General features: G+C 44.2%; 1 protein-coding gene across 6 annotated transcripts in view; it reads right to left on the bottom strand.

Annotated features, from left to right (window-relative positions):
- Nucleotides 1-19,559, bottom strand: part of clcn3 (chloride channel 3) — a 26,638-nt gene extending 7,079 nt beyond the window's left edge. For 3 of the 6 annotated variants that reach the window (XM_079371051.1, XM_079371053.1, XM_079371054.1), the window contains exons 1-11: nt 19,366-19,559; nt 12,661-12,842; nt 4,204-4,364; nt 3,943-4,042; nt 3,219-3,406; nt 2,719-2,841; nt 1,854-2,060; nt 1,200-1,280; nt 845-1,097; nt 411-703; nt 134-320 (exon numbers count right to left, since the gene is read on the bottom strand). In XM_079371051.1, coding sequence (XP_079227177.1) covers nt 134-320; nt 411-703; nt 845-1,097; nt 1,200-1,280; nt 1,854-2,060; nt 2,719-2,841; nt 3,219-3,406; nt 3,943-4,042; nt 4,204-4,364; nt 12,661-12,823 — 1,756 coding nt within the window. In that variant the 5' untranslated portion in view covers nt 12,824-12,842; nt 19,366-19,559. Of the gene's footprint in view, nt 1-133; nt 321-410; nt 704-844; nt 1,098-1,199; nt 1,281-1,853; nt 2,061-2,718; nt 2,842-3,218; nt 3,407-3,942; nt 4,043-4,203; nt 4,365-8,063; nt 8,374-12,660; nt 12,843-19,365 lie in introns of those variants that run through there. The other 3 variants (XM_079371055.1, XM_079371052.1, XM_079371056.1) reach the window with 3 other exon arrangements.

The raw sequence follows: 19,559 nt of genomic DNA, 5'->3' as shown, positions 1-19,559 counted from the left end.
AGAGAGAGCGCGAGAAAGGTAGAGAGAGAGCGAGAGGGAGAGGGAGAGAGAGAAAGGAGCAAAAACACTATTAAGAAAAAGAAACTTTGAGAAATAAACAGCGTGGTTGATCGTTTGTTTTCTGCTGACTCACCCAAACAGGCGGCGGCGCCCACCATGGCGTAGAGCCCCGGGGTGATGCAGTCGGCTCCCACCTCGCACCATTCTTTGAACAGGAACCAGTCGTGGTGATAGTAGGCGAGCTGCTCCATGGCGATGCCGACGATGCGCCCTGCGATGGCCCCGATGGCCATGCTGGGGATGAACAGACCTGAAGGAACCTAACGGCGTGAAGAGAGAGTCGGTTAAAGCGATGATGCGTGTCGAGAGAAGATCTGCTCGGTCGGAGGAAACAAAGGGCAAAACTTCACCTTGAGTCCGAAGGTGAATATGGTCATGATGATTTTAAAGATGAGCGCCAGGCACAGCTGCCACATGGCGGCGTAGACTCCGGGCCCGGCCGGTCGGTTGGGGTTGTCTGAGAAGGCCTTGCTGCCGTTCATCTGGCTGCGGTACTGACAGAGCTGCGAGGACTCCAGCGGGCCGCAGTCCGTGAACAGCTCCTTTATCAGCTCGCTCGTGTTCTGACGAGTGTACGGGTTCGGGAACGCGACAACGGCGGTGATGGCCGCCACAAAGATCACTTCCAAAACCGGGTACTTTCCTGAAGAGAGAGAGAGAGAGAGAGAGGAGAGGTAACGTCACACACGACTTGAACCTCTCATTCCTGCTGGTAGAAAACAAGCTGACGAAGATGACAACGAGCTCCGACCTTGAAACGCCCGCGCTCGCCGATCGTACTTACCGAAGCGCGTTGACTTGCGTCGTCTGCACCAAGCAATGTTAGCTTTGATGAAGAAGGCGCCCCACAGTCCTCCGAACACTCCCAGCAGGATGAAGGGGATGAGCTCGAACAGGTACCAGGGCGTGTGGTACTCCACGTAGAACAGCACCAAGCGGCTGTTACCGAACGGGTTGATGGAGCGCAGGACGAAGGCGGCCACAAGGGCGGCGAAGAAGGAGCGCCACAGCGTCTTCAGAGGGAAGTAGTAGCTCACCTGGAGGAGGGAAAAAAATGTTGGTCGTTTCTTTTTCTTTTTTTTTTTTTTTGAAGATCAGTTTTGGTTTGGAGTCATTTCTGGACAGTTCAGGAGTTTTACCTCCTCCAGGCTGAAGAGAACTCCTCCGATCGGGGCTCCAAAAGCAACTGAGACTCCAGCGGCCGAGGCAGCAGAAAGAACCTGAGGCAACAAAACAACAAACCTCAGCATCTCAAAAAAGGAGTCGAAGCTTCAACTCGGTTCAAAAACTCATATGGTATTAATAGATCTTGTTTTTATTGACACACAGGAAAAGGATATTTCAGTCCGTCTTGATCGTATAAAACAAAAGTTTTACACTATCAGGGGCGTCGCCCAGTTGACTGACAGGTGGGCGTGTTCGACAGGAGGCTTAAAGCCCACCTAGGCTCCGCCTCTTCGCTCATTTCTAGGTTGACTGAAAGTTTTTTTTGTTTTTAATATGGTGACCGCCATAGTTTGGCTTCACCTTTAGAAACCAATGAGTGACATCACTGAGAAGACGTCCATGTTTTATACAGTTTAAGGCGGCCATCACTTGAAACACATTAAACGGTCGGTTCAACTAATTATCAATATTTTTAACACCAACCGTTCGCCTGTAGCTCCGGTTAATGATTGCTGCCGTATGACTGGACTGACTGAGAAAAGTTTGGTGTGAAAAAAAAAAGTGTCTCCTGAGATTTCTCCCAAAGTGTCAAAAGGCAGAACGAGCGTCTCTCCCTCTTCTCTCACCTCTCGTTTCTTGGCCTCGTTCTTGCTGTATTTGGGGAAGAGGTAGGAGAAGATGTTCCCACAGCAGCAGGCCACGTGGACCAGGGGTCCCTCCTTCCCCAGACTGAGACCCGACGCCACAGCCAGAACCAGAGTGATGGTCTTGATCATCAGGGTCCACTTCCCCAGGTAGCCCCGGATAATGAATCCACTCAGGATGGTCTTGATCTGAGGGCGGGGGCGGGGGGGGGGGGGGGGTTTACAAGAGGTCAGAAAATCTTAAAAAGTAAGACTCAAAAATTACACAAACACAAGATTATTATTTTAATCCAAATGACTCTTTTCATATCTATCTACTAATTAACCAACTCAGATTTAGACGAGCCGCAGAGCAATCAGAGGCAACAAAAATCTGTTTCTAAAACCGCTCAACTCCAAACAGCTTCTCTTAAATCTTGGTCAAACTCTCCCCCCGCACACTGATTACAGGGGAACTCATGAGTGTGGGAACCAAACGACATAGATCCTGCAGAGTGCACATGACTAACTAGACCACTTTCATGGAGTGGCAGAGTCAGCTGCAGAGATTTATACACTCCACTTCATCATGTGCCACAGACTCTGTGAGCAAATCGATGAGACGGGAGAAAAAAGGAAAGAGCCGAGGGATGAGACAGAACATCGACGGTCTGCAGGAATCCAGAGGAGGCATGCTGACGCTGATCGTATCTGACTGAAACCTCGCCTCTGAGGTGCCTTCAAGTTCTCCTTGGAAACCGCGGGATCCAAGAGAACCAGCAGCAAAGTATCAACTCTTCTTCCTGGTTCCTGTGTGAGGGAGAGAGTCCTAAAGAGAGAGAGAGAGAGATCACAAAGTAACCCTCACCTCGGGGATCCCTGAGCCGCAGGCGTACGGAGCGAACACCTTGACCAGGCAGACGGCGAGGAAGGCGAAGGACAGAGCCCAGTAGATGTACATGAAGTAGTTCATGATGTACGAGCCGGGGCCCTGAGCAGAGGAGAAAACATGACAGGGTTAAAACCTTCACTCTCTCTCTCTTCTATTTAACCGCTCCGAGACTGATGAGCTTAGCGCTGCTGCATCGTGTTTTATACGCTCGTTACATTTTCTTAGTCAAGCAGCTTGTTTGATTTCTTCTGATAAACATTCAAGCAGGTCAACACATTCAAAGGTCGACTCAGACCTGCAATTATCTCAACACTGTCTGCCACGAGTAGATTCTCTGTATGTGCAGGAAAATAACACTGGATTCAAGATGAAGATGTCTCGTGCTACTTTCAGAATAAACGATAACTTGTGCCGTCAGTCGGCAGAAGAGCTCGCGGCAGAAGAGCTCGCGGCAGCGGCGGCCGTGTTGGGTCTACCTCGGCCTGCCCCAGTATAAGCTCCGCCCAGCTCTTCCACTGAGGACACTTGTCCCGCTCGGCGAAAGTGGTCTCGTTGGACGTCCAGCAGCACTGCTCGTGGTTGAACCACATGGCGCTCAGACACACGCCCTCCTTCAGGTCGTTCAGCCAATCAGCAGCGATGTCGATCAGGCCAGCCAACGCACCTGGCAGGAGGAGGGAAGAAGATATCTCAAATATGACTGCTTTGTTTTGTGATTTGAGAGCTGACAGGAAACGTTTTTGTTGGATTTGACTTTGTGTTTTCAGTTGTTCTGAATTACTGTCAAACAGAAGCTGTTAGCAGCAGCCTTTATATACACACACACACACACACATATATATATACACACACACATATATATATAAAGCAGATACAGCTTGTTCTTTTTTTTTTTTTAATACAGCGAGATTATTTTGGTATTTTGGATGTTGGTTTTAGTTGTAGAAACTCGAGTAAACGCTGCTCGAATGCTCCGAGGACCGAGCTTCTGTTTGAGGTCGAGTGAGAGAGAGAGAGAGAGAGAGAGAGAGAGAGAGAGAGAGAGGTCAGGATAAACAGTAAGCATGAGCTGCCTGAGGCGAAGCATGTGAGAGTCACCAGCAGAGATAACAGCTCTGCACAAGAGTGTGTGTGTGTGTGTGTGTGTGTGTGTGTTTAATGTGTGTGTGTGTATGTGTGTTTCATGTGTGCGTGTGTTACCTGAGGCGAGGCCAGTGAGCGTCACCACCAGCCAGCCGGACCAGGCGTCGTAAAGGCTCTTGGTGAACTCCCATGCTGACTCCTTCTTCTTACTGTTAATCTACAAAAAGAATTAAAAACATGAATTGATCTTCTGTAGATTAAAAATGTGAAATGATTTATGATCTTATGAAATCCATTTCATAATCCAGCATGGTGAAGTGGTTGTTTATAACTGTGTTGCTGGTTCTGCTTTATGTCCTGTTGTCTCCGTCTCCTCACCTTCCGATGCCTCTCGCGGTCCTTGCACTTCTCTCGGACCCAGTCGATGGTGTGGAAGTCGTCGTAGGTCCCCACACCCGGGATGGGCTCCTCCAGGAAGTCCAACAGGTGGGTGGTGCTGCTGGGTGCCCCGCCCCCGTTAGACATGGCGTAGTTAGACCCTAAAGAGAGAAGAGACAGACAGGAAGTGATTGGCTGGTTAGTTGAGGGCTCAACACTGCAGCGGTCACATTTTAGATACATTCAGAGAAATCCATCTGAAATCTGTTTGACAAACGGCAACACTTCCCCTGATAGGTTCTATTAAATGGCTGTCAGGCTAGTAAGGGGGGGGGGGGGTCTTCCTGCCTAGCCGTACAGCCAATGGCAGGGGAGGAACATCGTCAGGGAGTGTGAGAGGCTTCGAGGGGAGACTGTTGTCGAGTGATTCATCAAACACGTGTGGAAAAGTGGAGTAAATGAAGCAACATATATGATAAAATGAGCCAATACCGACAGTCACTTGATAAGCTAACATTGGACGATATTATTGGCTGCCGGACTAATCGGTCAGGCTCTACAAATATTTAGCCACCAGCCTTCATAGCAGGTTAGATGAGGTGAAAATCAAACCTCCCACATTTGAAACAGTCAAAGAGCCAAATCCTCCGTCCAGTGACCACAGAAGTATGTGACTTCCTCCGCAGCACAAAGGACGAGCAGTGTACAACGAGGACAGAGGGGGGAGAAGAAAAGATGTGGAATTACTCACAAAAATGATGCGCTACATGACACGTACAGCTAGTACTTCTCCATGTCTGCGGACATTCAGCAATATGAGGATAAGCTGGAGTGACTACTTTCACAATGAGGCTACATGTGGAGCACTGGACACAGAGAAAGAGACGAGCCGATTAAAAAGCAAACGGAGCTCATGGACAAAAATAAAAGTTTGTCAAACGTAGTAATGATGGCTCTAAAGAGAGAAACTGGGGTCCTGTTGGTTGCAGCAAATTGACACGTTGAGCATCGTTGGCTTCTGTAATGAAACACACTTCCTGCTTTGCCCCATTCTCTCCACCAAGCATTTCCTGTCTCTCCTCATCTGTCCCCCTGAAATGCTTTCCTGACATGTTCCAACAGGTGAGAGATATATAGTTTAATATACTCTAGAAAGTTCTCTTTGACGTCGACATGGCTGTTACTGAGCGGTCGAAGCAGGGTCAACAATGTGACCGACCTGACGTCTTGCTGCTAACCGGCAGGTTTGCACCTCGTCGAAAGAGGCTCAAAGAATTTGAAGGGGACGTTTGTTCGGACAAATCTCGGCACAGAACAGAGCGGTCAACGAGACACGGGGAGGGAGATCATCACGTTGCCTTTCTGATCACTGGATTATTCAGGTTTATTTCACCTGTTCTACAAAAAGGCCCGAGCAACAAATCTTTGGTTTATACAACAAATTATTCTGCAATTATTATCATTTACCTGAATCAGAGAATAACTACAACACGAGGAAGGATCGAGAAAAGAGGAAACAGTTTAAAGTCTGATCGGACACACAGAGGAAATATAACAGCTTCAACACCATGCTAACGTCAGAGAGGGGTCTTTAGCTTTTTCTTAAAGGTGCATGAAAAGCCTCTTGGGGGGGTTAGAGTGATTTTGGTGCACAGAGTGTGTCCATGCGTTTCTGTAATTCAGGAGTCGATTCCATTTTAAGGTCTTGAGGTCACGAATCGTCAATAAATCGATTTTCTATTTACAACAAATTCCTCACATGTTGAAGAGGGTTTCTCATTTCAGGATCTACTCCAGCCTACTTGGCACCAAACGGCTGCAAATTACGATTAAGGAGACAATAACATGTATTTTAATCAATAATGTTAATACGCAGAAGTAAAACTTTAAACAGATAACATTTATTTATCGACCGCTCACTCAGTGTTTAAATCAGAAACAGGAAAAAATCTGAGGACTGAAATGCAAAAAGAGATCAAACATGTTACGTGGGAGAAAGAAGAGCCAGCAGTGATGCAATATAAAGACAACAAGAGCTCCAAAGATCAGACTGCAGATTCACACTGCAGTAAAAGTGCTGCAAAACGTCCAGTTTACAAAAAAACAGCAGAAGGACTTTGGCTTACTAAGAAGAAGAAGAAAAGAAGTTACATTTCCAGCGAAACGTCTGGCGTTTTATCGACAAGATAAAAGAGAAACCTCCCCCTTGAGTTGATGATATTGCAGTACAGACGGAGGGGAGCCAAACGAGGGTGACGCCACTGGAAAACAGAAACACTGAGGGGACTGCGTACGAGCACAGCGTCAGCAGCATCACGCTCCATTAGATCAACGAGGGAGACGTGGAACTGAGCCTTCAGCTTCCTTCCTCCCCGTCTGAGCACACGCAGCTTTGCTGACTGTCCATAAAACCGCTTCTTTAAATGGTAAGCGTTGGGAAAGTGCTTCATGCGCTACCTCGACTGTCAGGCAGATTCCTTATTTTTTCCAGAGGTTTCTGTGTCTTAAGTGCGGAGAAATTTCAGGTCTCCATTCCCCTTTACAAAGGCCTCCACTACTACTGCCGGCTAAATCAGATCAGGAGGGTTTAAAAGCAGCTGGCTAAGACAAGGTCAGAATAGGGTTAGTCTGCTCGGACGTCATGTGATCATAAACTGAAGCCGCTTCATAACCTGCCGACGAAATCCCCAAGAGTTGCAAAAAAAAAAAAAAAAAAAAAAAAAAAAAAAGAAAAGTCCAACGCATAAAAGAGGAGCAAAGTCTGAAGAAGCCTGAGAACTTAAACGGCCCCGCTCACTTTGGCTGTTTACATAGGACATGTTGGTTTTGGAGAGCCGGAGCAGGCTGCAGGTCAATGTCCTTAAAACAACCCAGTTACCTTGTTCAGTCGAGCCAAAACAGAACAAATGCAAATGGTTTAAAATGCTGTTTCAGAGATCTTTTTTTAACACACTGAAATTGACGATTCTTGTGAAAAGCCACAAGAGGATCAGAGACATGGCTGAACACTGTGCCTAATGTGCCTGAGAGGAGGAAGGAGGTGAAAGTTTGGATGTAGAGATGAATCCGTCCTACACTCAGCAGGGGCTTTTTGTCTCTGCTCACTCGCCGTTAAACATCTAACAAAGCCTGCAGGACCCAACCAAGAGCGGAAATAAAACCCTCCCCCAAAAGGTCGCACACGGAGGAGAAACAAGAATATTGTGTACTGAGTCTAATTTGTGGTGGGAAAACAAATTAAACAATTCAACCCTGAGGGACCCGTTATGATCGATGTGACGTCCTGAATATGACCAACAGGTGTCCTCGAACAGCAGGAACATTACAAACACGGCCTTAAGCAAAGCACAGCACAGGTCAGATACAAACAGTATTCAGTTCACATATGTTATAGATAAAGTACGACTGTGACTCTCTGAATTAAAATGGAGGCCAATGTTGTTGTCGTCATCGTGCTCTTTTTACAGGCCGAAACACAAGCCTGGACTTTAAATCAGCTCCTTTTTTTTATCTCTTTATCTTGAGCTGACAATCCCCCACACACACACACTGCAACAGAGAGGTGACAGGTGGATGTGGAAATATTCAGGCCAGATAAGCTGTGCAGCTCCCTCGGATCATGCAGTGTTGTTATAAGCAATGGCAGTGTTTAAATCCATGTCGACACACTCGGATCTAACAGCAGAGGATGAGGCAGCATTTTCTTCCACCTGTCATATGGCTGCATGCACTCACTGTACACGAAGAAGAAGGAGGAGGAGGAGGAGGAGGAGGGTAACAAGGAGGGCGACCTCTATCACAGCAACCTGGGAAATGGAGGGAAGGGGGGAGGGAAAAAAGACGAGGGGGACGTGGTGTACCTCTTTTAGGGATCTCTTGCAAGGGAATGGTGTCCCCTCCTCCGTCGTAGGGCAAATAGGGGTCGGCCGCCGCGTCCTCCTCCTCCATGTTGACAGATGAGACGAAGCTAAGCTAAGCTAAGGATTCACTGCGCACTGCTCGCTGCGTGTCTGTCGCCGCTGCTGCTGCTGCCATGTTTACCAAAAAGGACGACAAGCGCGCGTGCGTGCGTGCGCACTGTCCAGTCTCCCCTCCCTTCCCCTTTCCCCTCGCTCTCTCTCTCTCTTCACTGCAGCAGCTGACTTGTTGGAGCTGATGATGTCATCAAACACACACTGAGGGGAAAGACGATCGCAAGCGGCCGGTCAGCCGTGCCTGCTTGGTTGCTAAGGGAGATCTGTACGCCCTGCTTGTACGGGAGAGACCAAGTTCCAGGTCTCAGGGGTGTTTAAGGTTGGACTTGGAACATGGAATATTACATTCTGAGAAAGTGTAGGGGGGTTAAAATGAGACATAACACGCTAGATAATAACAAACGTACCTGAAAAAATATTAGTCATAATTTATTTTGTAAAATAAAAGTTAAAAGTTTAACATAAACGTACTTTAAAACCTAAATATAGAGTATAATTATTATAGTTAAGTCTAATTTACTTCTTACAAGTATAAAAACATTATTGCTAATTCATTTTCATGTTTTCTTGGTGACATTTTCCTCGAATAAAAGTAAATACTATGGAGCTATTAAAACTGACCAAATGTCATTTAGTCATTTAACAATCACAATTATTTTGATTGAAGCAAATAAGCTGATGGCACATTGCTACCAAACAAATGATTAATAATTTTTTTTTAAATCTTCTGCTGCAGTATTTTGTCATTTATATTCAAAATGAATTTGCCTCTGATAAAAAAAACCCCATAAGGATTTGTTGTTGTATTAACATAAAATAAAGACAAGATAAAACAAATTGCCTTGTTGCTTTGTTGTGAGTTTCCCCTAAACTGCTGCTTTGCTTTAGTCATTCAAAATAATTGACTGAATTGATGTTTTGGTCGATGACTAATTGTTTGACAACTACACTTGTGTGGATTCACTGGGTGAAATCAAAGTCAGAAGGTGTTTTGTAAACCTGATGCGATCACGCGTTATTATGATATGAAACAATACAGCTAAAGACAGGTCTGTCAGGCCTAGATAATGGGACCTTGACATTTCACTGGCTGTAATATCCATCATACCTTAGACCTCCTTACCTTTCAGCAGGGCTCCAGTTGCTAGGCAATGGCACAGGTGATATCAGCCATAGTTTGCCTGTCTGTTTAACAAGTCCCAGCGAGGACTCCAAAGCCGTAAATAGCAAGAAAAGATTCTCCGGTGTCCTTAATCAAATGAGTGAAAGAAAACTTAAGCTCTTCTCAGATCAAGGGTCCATCATTCCTCAACTGTTTCTTCAGATTTCACACAAACAAGTCCTCAGGAAAACAAAAAGTTTCAGCTGAAAAATCTCTACAAGGTAAAAAACTTGAGCCCGCCCCTCGCTCACGCTGCAGTCACAGTCCTGGGGAGGGCTTTACACACTTTCCCAAGAACTCACCCCTCACTACAAATTTAAAAATAGCCTCGGGAGGCAGCGAGAGAGCGAGAGAGAGAGAGAGGCACCACACAAACTTCAAACAACATTCATTGGGAGATTTCCTGAAACGCATGCTCAAAGCGGCAGGCAGCCAAACTGGTTCATGGGAATTCCGGTGCAAGTTTGAGTGACACACACACACCAATCTAGACTGACAGGACTGGGAGGTAGAGCCGAGGCAAATACAGCAATACTACAGAAAATGGTAAAAGAAACATGAATTCACAGTATCTGTGAATGTTATACTTTATTTGTCAAAAGAAAAACCGTAGCATGTTTTGGGTTCATGAACCATATCAGATATGGTTCATTAAGACCCCTTTCAGCTGTACGACAATATATTCAGTGTGATTGTTTCCACAAAACTCATAAATCTCTCTCTGCGTATTGGTAGTTAACTACTCAGAGGTTTTGTTTCAGAGTCAAGGATTAGAGGACTAGTCACTGGGCAGAGACTGGAGACACCGAAATATCAGCCGGGCCCTATTACTTACATTACATAATGCACAATGGCTGAAAGAACACAAGTGATATGAGAATGACAACAAAACCATACTGGGGTATTAAGAAGTAAAGCGGTGACTCATTAAGAAACATTTACCAGGAAGGGATTTTGTTTAAAGCAGCATCAAAAAAGGAGATGCTTCTTTGAATCTCACAGTCTAGTAAGCGTTTTTCGATCACAGTCATTCTTTGTGAATTTAAACGTAATGTGATGCTACGGGCTAACCAAAGTGTGCTAACGTTAGCCAATTGCAGCTCGAGCAAATGAAATGTTTGTGCCTTGCTTGCGCCTCATGTTGTTGCCTTCCAACTGATAACTCCTCTATCTGTTTGGCTTTAGCAGGTAAGCTAACAAGTAAATAAAGCACAGCACAGTAAAGTCATTTCTAGGTGGCCTACTGAATCGCCTGCTCACTCACAGTTTCCTGTTCAATTATGAATGAGCTGAGTCTAGACTCCACAGTCGCTGCATCCCTGCCATGCTTTACTCCATTAATACATCATACAACTGAAGGCAGCAGGCCATACAGCTGAAGGACTGTCATAAACGCTGATTTACACTTCTGTGTGGAAAGATAACGTCTACAGAAACATGGTTACATAAAAGTACTCACGACTTCCAACCAATAGAGATCCTGATATATTGTTTGAGAGAAGGTTTAAATAGAGAGAGTCTTGCGAAACAGGAAGTGCTGACTCAACTTTAAGAAAGTGGCAGCACAGAAAATGGAGAAGACAGATAATCGTGTGGCGGGCAAAAAAGATCTGCGTTCCCTAAAAGCAACACGTCTGTTTCCCTTTTATCGCAACCTTGAAAAAAAGAAGTGCATTTTTATTCGCGGTTATTGTCGGTTAGTCCTATTAGCCACATTCAAGTAGACGGTGAAAACCCTCGTAGCTCAGCACACATTTAAACACATTCAAACTCGCTCATGAGACAATGTTTGGAGATCCAAGCTCAGCCGAGACCTTTGACACCCCCCCCCCCCTGTCTTCTGTTTGATCAGCTGAGAGTCGACACTGCAGCCAGACGGAGATTAAACAGCATATTCACTCAGACAAGCCGGATGCAGCAGATCAGATGATGATTGGACACACTGGTCAGGGTGCCAGAGAAAAAGATGAATGAGTGAGTAACAGGTGACTGTGAGGAATGACAGGTATGACAGCATTTCTGTGGCATTGCAGCCAAATACACAAAAGGAAGTTCAACACAGGTAATCAGTCTCACCACGCCCTTTAGAAGGTGAATAATCCCTGATATAACAAGCTAATATCACTGTCTGACTTACACACCTCTCTCCACTTAAGCTCTTCTATTTTTAGCACGATGATGATGATGATGATGACGCATTTCTGAATACAATACGAAATCGAGACTCAGCCACGTGTCCGGGTTATTACTACCACCGCTCCTCTTTCACGCTCGCGGACAGCAGAGTACCGACCAAGTAATAAGACGGAGGAGGATCCACAAGCAACGGTCAACGCACACAGAAAAGTAAGAGATCAAAATGTAGAGCAGGAAACATGAACATTAAAGAGGTGATGGGGGGTCAAGAGAACACAAACAGGATACGGGAGCTTTAACAGCATGCAGAGTAGAGCTTGTTCAAAAGATGGAGTTAAGAAGAGGAAAATGGAACCCTTAGGGAGTCTTACAAATGGTTATAAAGCAGTTTTGATCGATCGAACTGGATAAATCAGTGCATTGATTAAATCTTTAGCATATTGCTGGAATTACGAATTGCTTTGTAGAGAATGATAAAAATGTGTAAATGGCTACAGAAGCTAAAGAAGGTCGACATTTTATTTGATTTTTGTAAGATACATTTTTAGGCTTTTGCCTTTATGTTAGATATATGGAGGACAGTAGAGAGGAATGACATGGGAAAAAGTGCCACTGGTTGGACTTCAATCTGGGCCGCTTAGAGGACTTCAGCCTTTGAACCATTTTTCAAATGATTAATGTACTCTGGATAAATATGGACAACTTTGCGTTAAAAGTTGAACCGATCGGTTTTTGATTCTGAGCTGAGATTTTGCTTTAAAAGACTGTAGGATGCATTCAAAATGTCAAACAGCTTATATGTCAACTTCGGAGCCCAGATAATGAAGGACAGCAATTTTATCTTTAAATATCAGATATTGTGATATTTAAATATCAGTAAACTATTTGGTAACCATTTGTGAGGCTGCTGCAGGCAAACAGGGAGCAAGCAGGGTGAAAGGAGGACAAATGGAGCCGCTGATGGGGGGTGGATGGAGACGAGGAGGGGGGGGGGGCAGATGGCAGAGCGACTGCGTCACAGCAACACACTTGATGCGTCTTGATATCAGCAGCTGGATGACTCAACAGAACTGAAGCTCACTGACAACTCAAGGATGGGAACAGTGAGGAGGGTCTGGGTTCGTCATAAAGGACCAATCAGACAGCTCGAGGGGAGGGACAGGACCGGAGGTGTTATCCTCCTACCTGGGGAGGCAGCATCCCCATCCAGCAGGTTGTCATCCTCGGTGGTGTGGAAGTCCATGATGACGCCGGCCGCCTCCAGCAGCTCCTCGTCGCTGCTGGCGCTGGCGATGCTGTTGTAGCTGTTCCTGCAGTAGCCTCTGTGGTACAGCTGCTCTGACTCCATTTAGCAACACGCCGGTGCCCTGGATGATAAGGGGGGGGGGGGGGGAGGAAAGGAAGGAGGAGGGAGTGGTGAAGATATACACACCGTGTTGGTGAGGATGCTAGTTTGAAGAGTCTACAAGGTGGTGTGAGTCTGACAGGTACGAAGATGATGAGTAAGGGGTTGTTAGCGTGCAAACTGGATCACAACTTAACAGCACAGACAGACAGATGAAGCTGTCATGGAAGAATAAACCTTTAACACACATTTAAAAATCCAGCAAAGTGCTACTTTACCATTTGAACTACAAGGAGCACAGAGTCAGTTCTCAGAGAAGCTTACAGCTGAGCAAAAACATACAAAATAAAGCTCTCTCAAAACGCTCCGTTTTGGTGTGTGTGTCTCTTTAAATGCAATGAGCCCCCCCTGAGTTTTCCCGGGAGTCATCACTCCTCAGTAGTGACAATAAAAATGGCGGACCTGCGTAACAGTTTTGCTCTAGGCTGGGAGTGGAGTCCATGGGTGGAGATACCATGTTGTTGTTTTTTTACAAGACACCCACTGTGACATCACAAACAGAGAACATTTGAAACAGGACTTTTTTCTCTGTTTTGTCAGACCACAAACAAAAGGACCGGATGGGTTCATTTCACATTTTGTGGGTCGGTAGACACTCGGGTTACCCAAATATATGTTTAATAACACTGTCACAGTGGATTCTTCACATTTCACTTTAAGTGACAAAGAGGTGCCCACAAGGTCTGTTGACCGTTGCAGCTTTCTACCTATTACAGAGATCTTCTTTTTAATTTCTTAATCTACACAATGTTTTAATCTTAACTTTTTTACTTTGTGTTCTGAAAAGTTAAAAACCCATCTTAACATTCTTCTATGTCCGAGTGTTTTTTGGCTACACAAGGGTATAAGCAAATAAAATCTGATTAAAAACATCAAGTGGATTTTCAAGGTGCAGATAACAGAGAGAGAGAGAGAGAGAGAGAGAAAGATCACACGCAGTCTGAAGGACATCCTGTCATCCCTGAAGTGTAAGCTGATGGACGATGAACGGAGAAGGAAGAGGGAAGGAGGTGTGTAAGTGACGAATGACGAGCCTTTATTACAGTCTGAAGATAAATACGAGCGGCCAGAGGAGCCTCAGAGAGAGGCGGTGACTGATGATGAAGAGAACGAGCCGAAGTGGAACTCGTGAGCGATGAGCTTGGGGGGAAAAAATAAAATAAAGATACAAAAAGAGGAAGAAAATGTTTGACATGCAGCTGATGATTTAAAACTAACAATAAATCTCATGATGTGAAGCCATCCTCACGCCAGCTGTGGAAGTGCTACCTCGTGTCTTATTTTCTTTATGTCTTCATTTAATTGTCCTCTTTTGGACTCAATCTGTCCGGATGTTTTTGCTCTGATGTTGTCGTGCGTGGACACTCTGGTGTATTTATAGACTGCGGGATTAAAGGGGACACATCCTACCTACAAAGACAGGATTATTCCCATGATAATAATAATAAAACCACCGGATAAGAGAGAAGGAGCTCGCCTCCGTGTGGAGAACAAGAGAACTGCAACTCAAATCTGTAACACATGCACACATGACTCAGACGGTGACCTCAAATGTTCCCCGACAGGTCGAGCACCATGACTCCAGAAAATTAAAGATTAACCTGAGATATTTTTATACATGACCGTCTTTAGACGGGACAAGTAAGAGGAGAGGAGAAAGAGCTTTAATGTGTTTGCTAATGTCGACTGATCTTTAATAATCTGTCATGCTCTGACAGGCGGCGCCATATTCCTTTCTATATATCAGCCCCCCAACAAGTGGATTTCTGAGCGCCCTGTAGGCTGACCTGAACGGTTTCCATTTACTTCATCGGGATGTTTTGATTTCTATCTCAGACAAAGACATGAGGTGACATTCAGGAAAAGCCCAGAGAGAAAAAGAAGACAGAAAAAAGAAAAGCTGAAGTGAGCTCTGTTGATATAAAATCTATTCATCCAGAATGTGAAGAGTTTTAAATCTAAAATGTATGTGGGTTTTTTTTGGGGGGGGGGGTTTTGGACTAGCATTACGCCTCTCTCTCCTCCTGTGGGGTGTTGCGTTCAAATTCACTCACCTCTGACTAATGCATTTAGACACTTTGGGTTTATAGTGAAACCCCATCACTGCAGAAGCTGTCGGAAACAAAAGTGTTCCGCAAACACTGACGGAGGAAACCAAAGAGCATAATCCCCTCTGGTACAAACGGTTTCATGTGAGGCAAAGAGGAAAGAGAAACTTTCCCCTCGTCGACATTACCCCTGATCCATCAGGAGACAGGACTTCCCGTGGAGCTCTATTGAATCAGTGCAAATAGGAAATTCAATTCAGCTTGTTTACGGAGTGAATGGCGAGGTAGAGCTCATGTGATGATACGGTGGTTTTATTGGACTTTTAGATTCAGACTGCAGCGCTATCATTTGACCCCGAGTTAAGGGATACAGTCATCTACAGGGAAAAGTACATCCTTCATTCTGCTTCATTACACTTACCTTTCCTTATATGTTTTTAGGATTCCAACTTTTCAACTTTCATTGGAAGATTTAAGATTTAGAGGAAAAACAACCAACACATGGAATAAGAGCTCATTTGGGAAGTGCAAACCTTTTCCTCTCGAGAACTGACCTCTATGTTTAAAATGCAGTTTGACAATCTTCAGTTTGATGGTCTGCCTTCATGCCACTTCAGAGAATCGCCGAGTCCTCTTCCCGTTCTTTGAGGAAATTATAAAAACACTAATCACAAGTGTGTCGAATTCAGAGGAGCGACTCCTCGGCTTGATGTTGGTGTTTTAAGCACGGTGAATCTCTTTGCATGTGTGTCCAACAGCAGGAGAACAAAACGTTGGAGCGTCGGCTGGTTTTACATATCTCCTGCCTTATCTTCCTCCTGCCGGTAACTATGAAGGTGTTGTCCACGGAGCATGACTCAGCGTTTACGGCCTGTCCTCTAAAACCGACACACTCACACCTCCTTTAGAGACGGAAGCAGTGAGCTGACGCGTATCACTCAAACAAGGCAGCGGGCGAGCGGTCAATAAATCGATACGGAGCAGAACATCCATCGACACAGCACACAGCTTCAGTTGTCATAGTTACCGACATGGAGAGGGTCTGATAGAGACTGATTTACGAAAGGAACGGAGCAATCATAGATGATAGATCAGGAACATTAAGTTGTAACTTTAAGAAGATTAAATAAACTTAATTAGAGTGTAACTTCATCTAATTATCTTTTCATTAAATCGTTGATTAACCTCTGGTCAAAAGATCCCGTGTTCTTTGATTTCTGACCAGCGAGAGAACGTCCTTTTAATTGTATACACTTTACGACACAGTGCAAGCAAAACTTCAGGTCAAAAAGAAAGAAAGAGAGAAAGAGAAATAAAAAAAAATAAAAAAACAACAACAAGAGTATTCTCTGAGATTACACAAGCATAAAAGTGTTGGTTAAGTAACCTCAATATGGGAAGTAAAGCTGACAATCTCCAGTGTCAGCACTGCAGCAGGCTGTTGGATTTTACAAACCGAACAAAAGACAAACACAGACAAACCCGGGGCTACACAACCTCCATACTGGACTTCGAGTGTTAAAGGTCGGGGGTTTGGGCTCCCAATCCATCACACTGAGCCACACAGGCTGAGTGAACTTATAGTCAGCTGCAGTGTGAGATGTATGAGTAGGATGGACGCCTGGAATCCAGATGATGTAAATACCATTATAGTCATGCTGCTAACATGTGGCGGCCTCGGGACGAGACAGAGCTGGAAAACAACGATGAGGCCTGACTGAAGACTGAGGCGGGTTCTCTTTTTCAAAATGAATGCTGACGGATGAATAATTGATGTCCTCCAGTAAATGAAAAGGAATCCAATCATTCAAGAAATCTCTTCTCATTGTCTGTGTGTGTGTGTGTGTGTGTGTGGGGGGGGGGGGGGGGGGGGGGGGGGTTGTCAGATATCAATTTCCTCAAGCCTACGCCACTCTGAAAGTCTTATTTCTCCTGAGAGACAGCAGTAGATGCATCCTAGAATTAAAAAGCTTGCAAATCCAGAGCTAAGAGACGAGCAAAAATGGGTGATATTCCAATATGTTTCTACTTACTATTTAAGAACACATTAATCCCTTTTAAATAGAAGTCTTTAAGTCCAGCGATGTTTGGACACTATACCTTTCAGATAGTGATTCAGACACCTAGACCTGAGAACTGTCCAACAAAGTGAGATGAAAAATGAAGACAACAACTGACGGCTGACATTTTGCTCATATTTGCTAACATGACAATCCCTGCTCGCGCCCAACTGTTGCTGTTTTCTTATTGGAGGCTGTATTGGGAGCCATTTCCAGAAAAGTCTATCTTTCTATTTGAAAAGCTCTAGCAAAGTCTCGGCACATTTTGTTGCTGTTCAAATATATAAAAAGGTTTTATTTTCATCCCTTTAGTTAAGAGTCAGAATTGAAGGGAGAGTAGGGAATGACATGCTGGAAAGGAGACATGTCGGACTCGAACCTGGGCCGCCCACCTGGAGGATTATAGTGAGGACGTGCACTAACCACGAGGTAACCAGTGTCCAGTTGTTTAAATAATTAATAAGGTAAAAAAAACAAACAAAAAAAAACATTAGCTTATCTTTCCCTTTCAATAAAAAAAGTCATAAACTCTGCCACTGTCTGACTGTAATGTGAAACAGAACGGGGGCAGAAACTCCAGACAGAAATAACACAATCAGGAACTCTGATTAAAAGGAGCGTTGGAGCAGTTTGACCTGAGAGGGTACAGCTAATCATAAAACTATCTAACAGCAATGAAACATTAACATGAGTCCATGTTTAATATTAACACTTCCTCAAGTGTCACCGACAACTTGTTTACCAGCTGGAAATGATTTATCCGTCACAAGAAACAGACTTTTAAACACTACTAATCATATTATTTGGGTGGCCATTTTCCCCTCCGTCCAGGGAGGAAACCTGAAATGCTGAGCCTAATGCTTCCAGGATAAACATTGGGATAAAGGAATATGAGCTTTTTTTTAAAAGTTTTTGCTCACAGAATTGGTCGATTGTTAGCATGTAAACCATCTCAAGGTTTGGACCAAAGAAGGAGGAGGAAGAGGTCACCTCCGGCTAGCGTTGCCAACTTGGTGGCTTTCTCGAAATCTGCCGACTTTCCAACTCCTATTGGTGACTTTTTTTTTTTTTTGTCAAAAGCTACTAGCATCAAATCGAACCACTTTTTCTGGTGTTACATGTAAACACATTTAGGGAGGTTTATTTTTTTTTTTACCCATTTCTCCCTCACAATGTTATTGTTCTTTCCTACAGTGTCCATAACAATTACATGCAAATGACCAATTATGCAATTGTAGCAGTGACGTCATTTAGCGACTTTTAGGAGAGCCAATCGCTACTTTCTTTACTGAAATGTAGCCAACGCTGCCTGACGTACTGGGAGGACCAACTTTAAATTCTGATATTAGAAAGACTTAAAGATGACACAATAAATAATCGGCATGATACTTTACAGATAAAAAGAATGAGTCTTATGAGGGCTGCAACTTAAGACAAAAAGACAATATGAACAGCTGTAACTTTTCAGAAGAATTACATTTTAAACAAACTTGTTTTAGTAATAACAATGTTATGAATAATGAATCACAAACTAGTTAATCGAATAATCACATCCTCACTCACTACTGCAAATGCTGTTGGATTAAATGATCAGAATTTAAGGATGAGAATTGACAAAATGAACACTTTGGTAAAAGCCAGATCAACATGGGAATAATCAAATCAGAAAAGTTTACACAACTATATGATATGTCATGAAAATAAATGTAAAAAAAATACATTGTTTTCGACAGGAAACAACTGAATATGATAAAAGTACCAAAAGCAGAACATTGGGTTTGTTATCCTGCTTTACTTTTCACACACTCAGATGATAAGTTGCACTGAGACAAACCCTTTAAAGGAACTTTTAGCAGGTTGCCGATTAATTTAGGAAGATGAATCTGTCTGCAAAGAGGAACAAGAAGAAGAAGAAGACTTGTGCAGCGCTGATGATCAGACAGCCACCATGACAGAAGCAGCATGGTGATAAAATCATCCGCTCGTTTTGCAGCCATTAGTCGTGCAAACATCAGCGTTACATCTGCATTTACATGGTGCAAATGACCAGTTAAAAGAGGATGACATCAAATGGGAACTGTAGAGGTAGCAGATTGTGTGTACATCTTTTCTTTTTTTGGGTTGCAGCCGAGGGGGCCTGAGTCTCCAAAAAAGCGTCAAAATAAATCACAAACTCTGTCGTGTGACATGTGAGCACACAAGCTACAACAAGATAGCACCTGTTCTGCAAGCGACAAAAATGCAAAATCTAGCAGGAATGGATGGATGGATGGATGGCCTCGGATTGGGGGGAAACGCACGCGAGCTAGCGTTGACTGCCGTAACAATTTGTTGTTTTTCAAAAAAACAAAGAAACAACATAAAGAACATGACGTACCTTCCCGATGCCTCAAATCCAGCCCGATCACAACAGTTCATCGTTTTTCTGAGTGGAAACGATGATTTTTTTTTTTTTTGTTTCCTACACGAGTGGATTTGACATTCTCCTCCTCATCATGATGGTGTTTTCTTTTTTTCAGTCCCATTCCTGTGTTAGTGACGTTCACTTCCGGTTTGCCATCCTAGCAGCAG

The sequence above is a fragment of the Symphodus melops genome, assembly GCF_947650265.1.
Source record: "Symphodus melops genome assembly, chromosome: 20".
Classification (NCBI taxonomy): domain Eukaryota; kingdom Metazoa; phylum Chordata; class Actinopteri; order Labriformes; family Labridae; genus Symphodus; species Symphodus melops.
The sequence above is the reverse complement of the archived record's forward strand: the minus strand, read 5'-3'. Positions and strand labels throughout refer to the sequence as shown.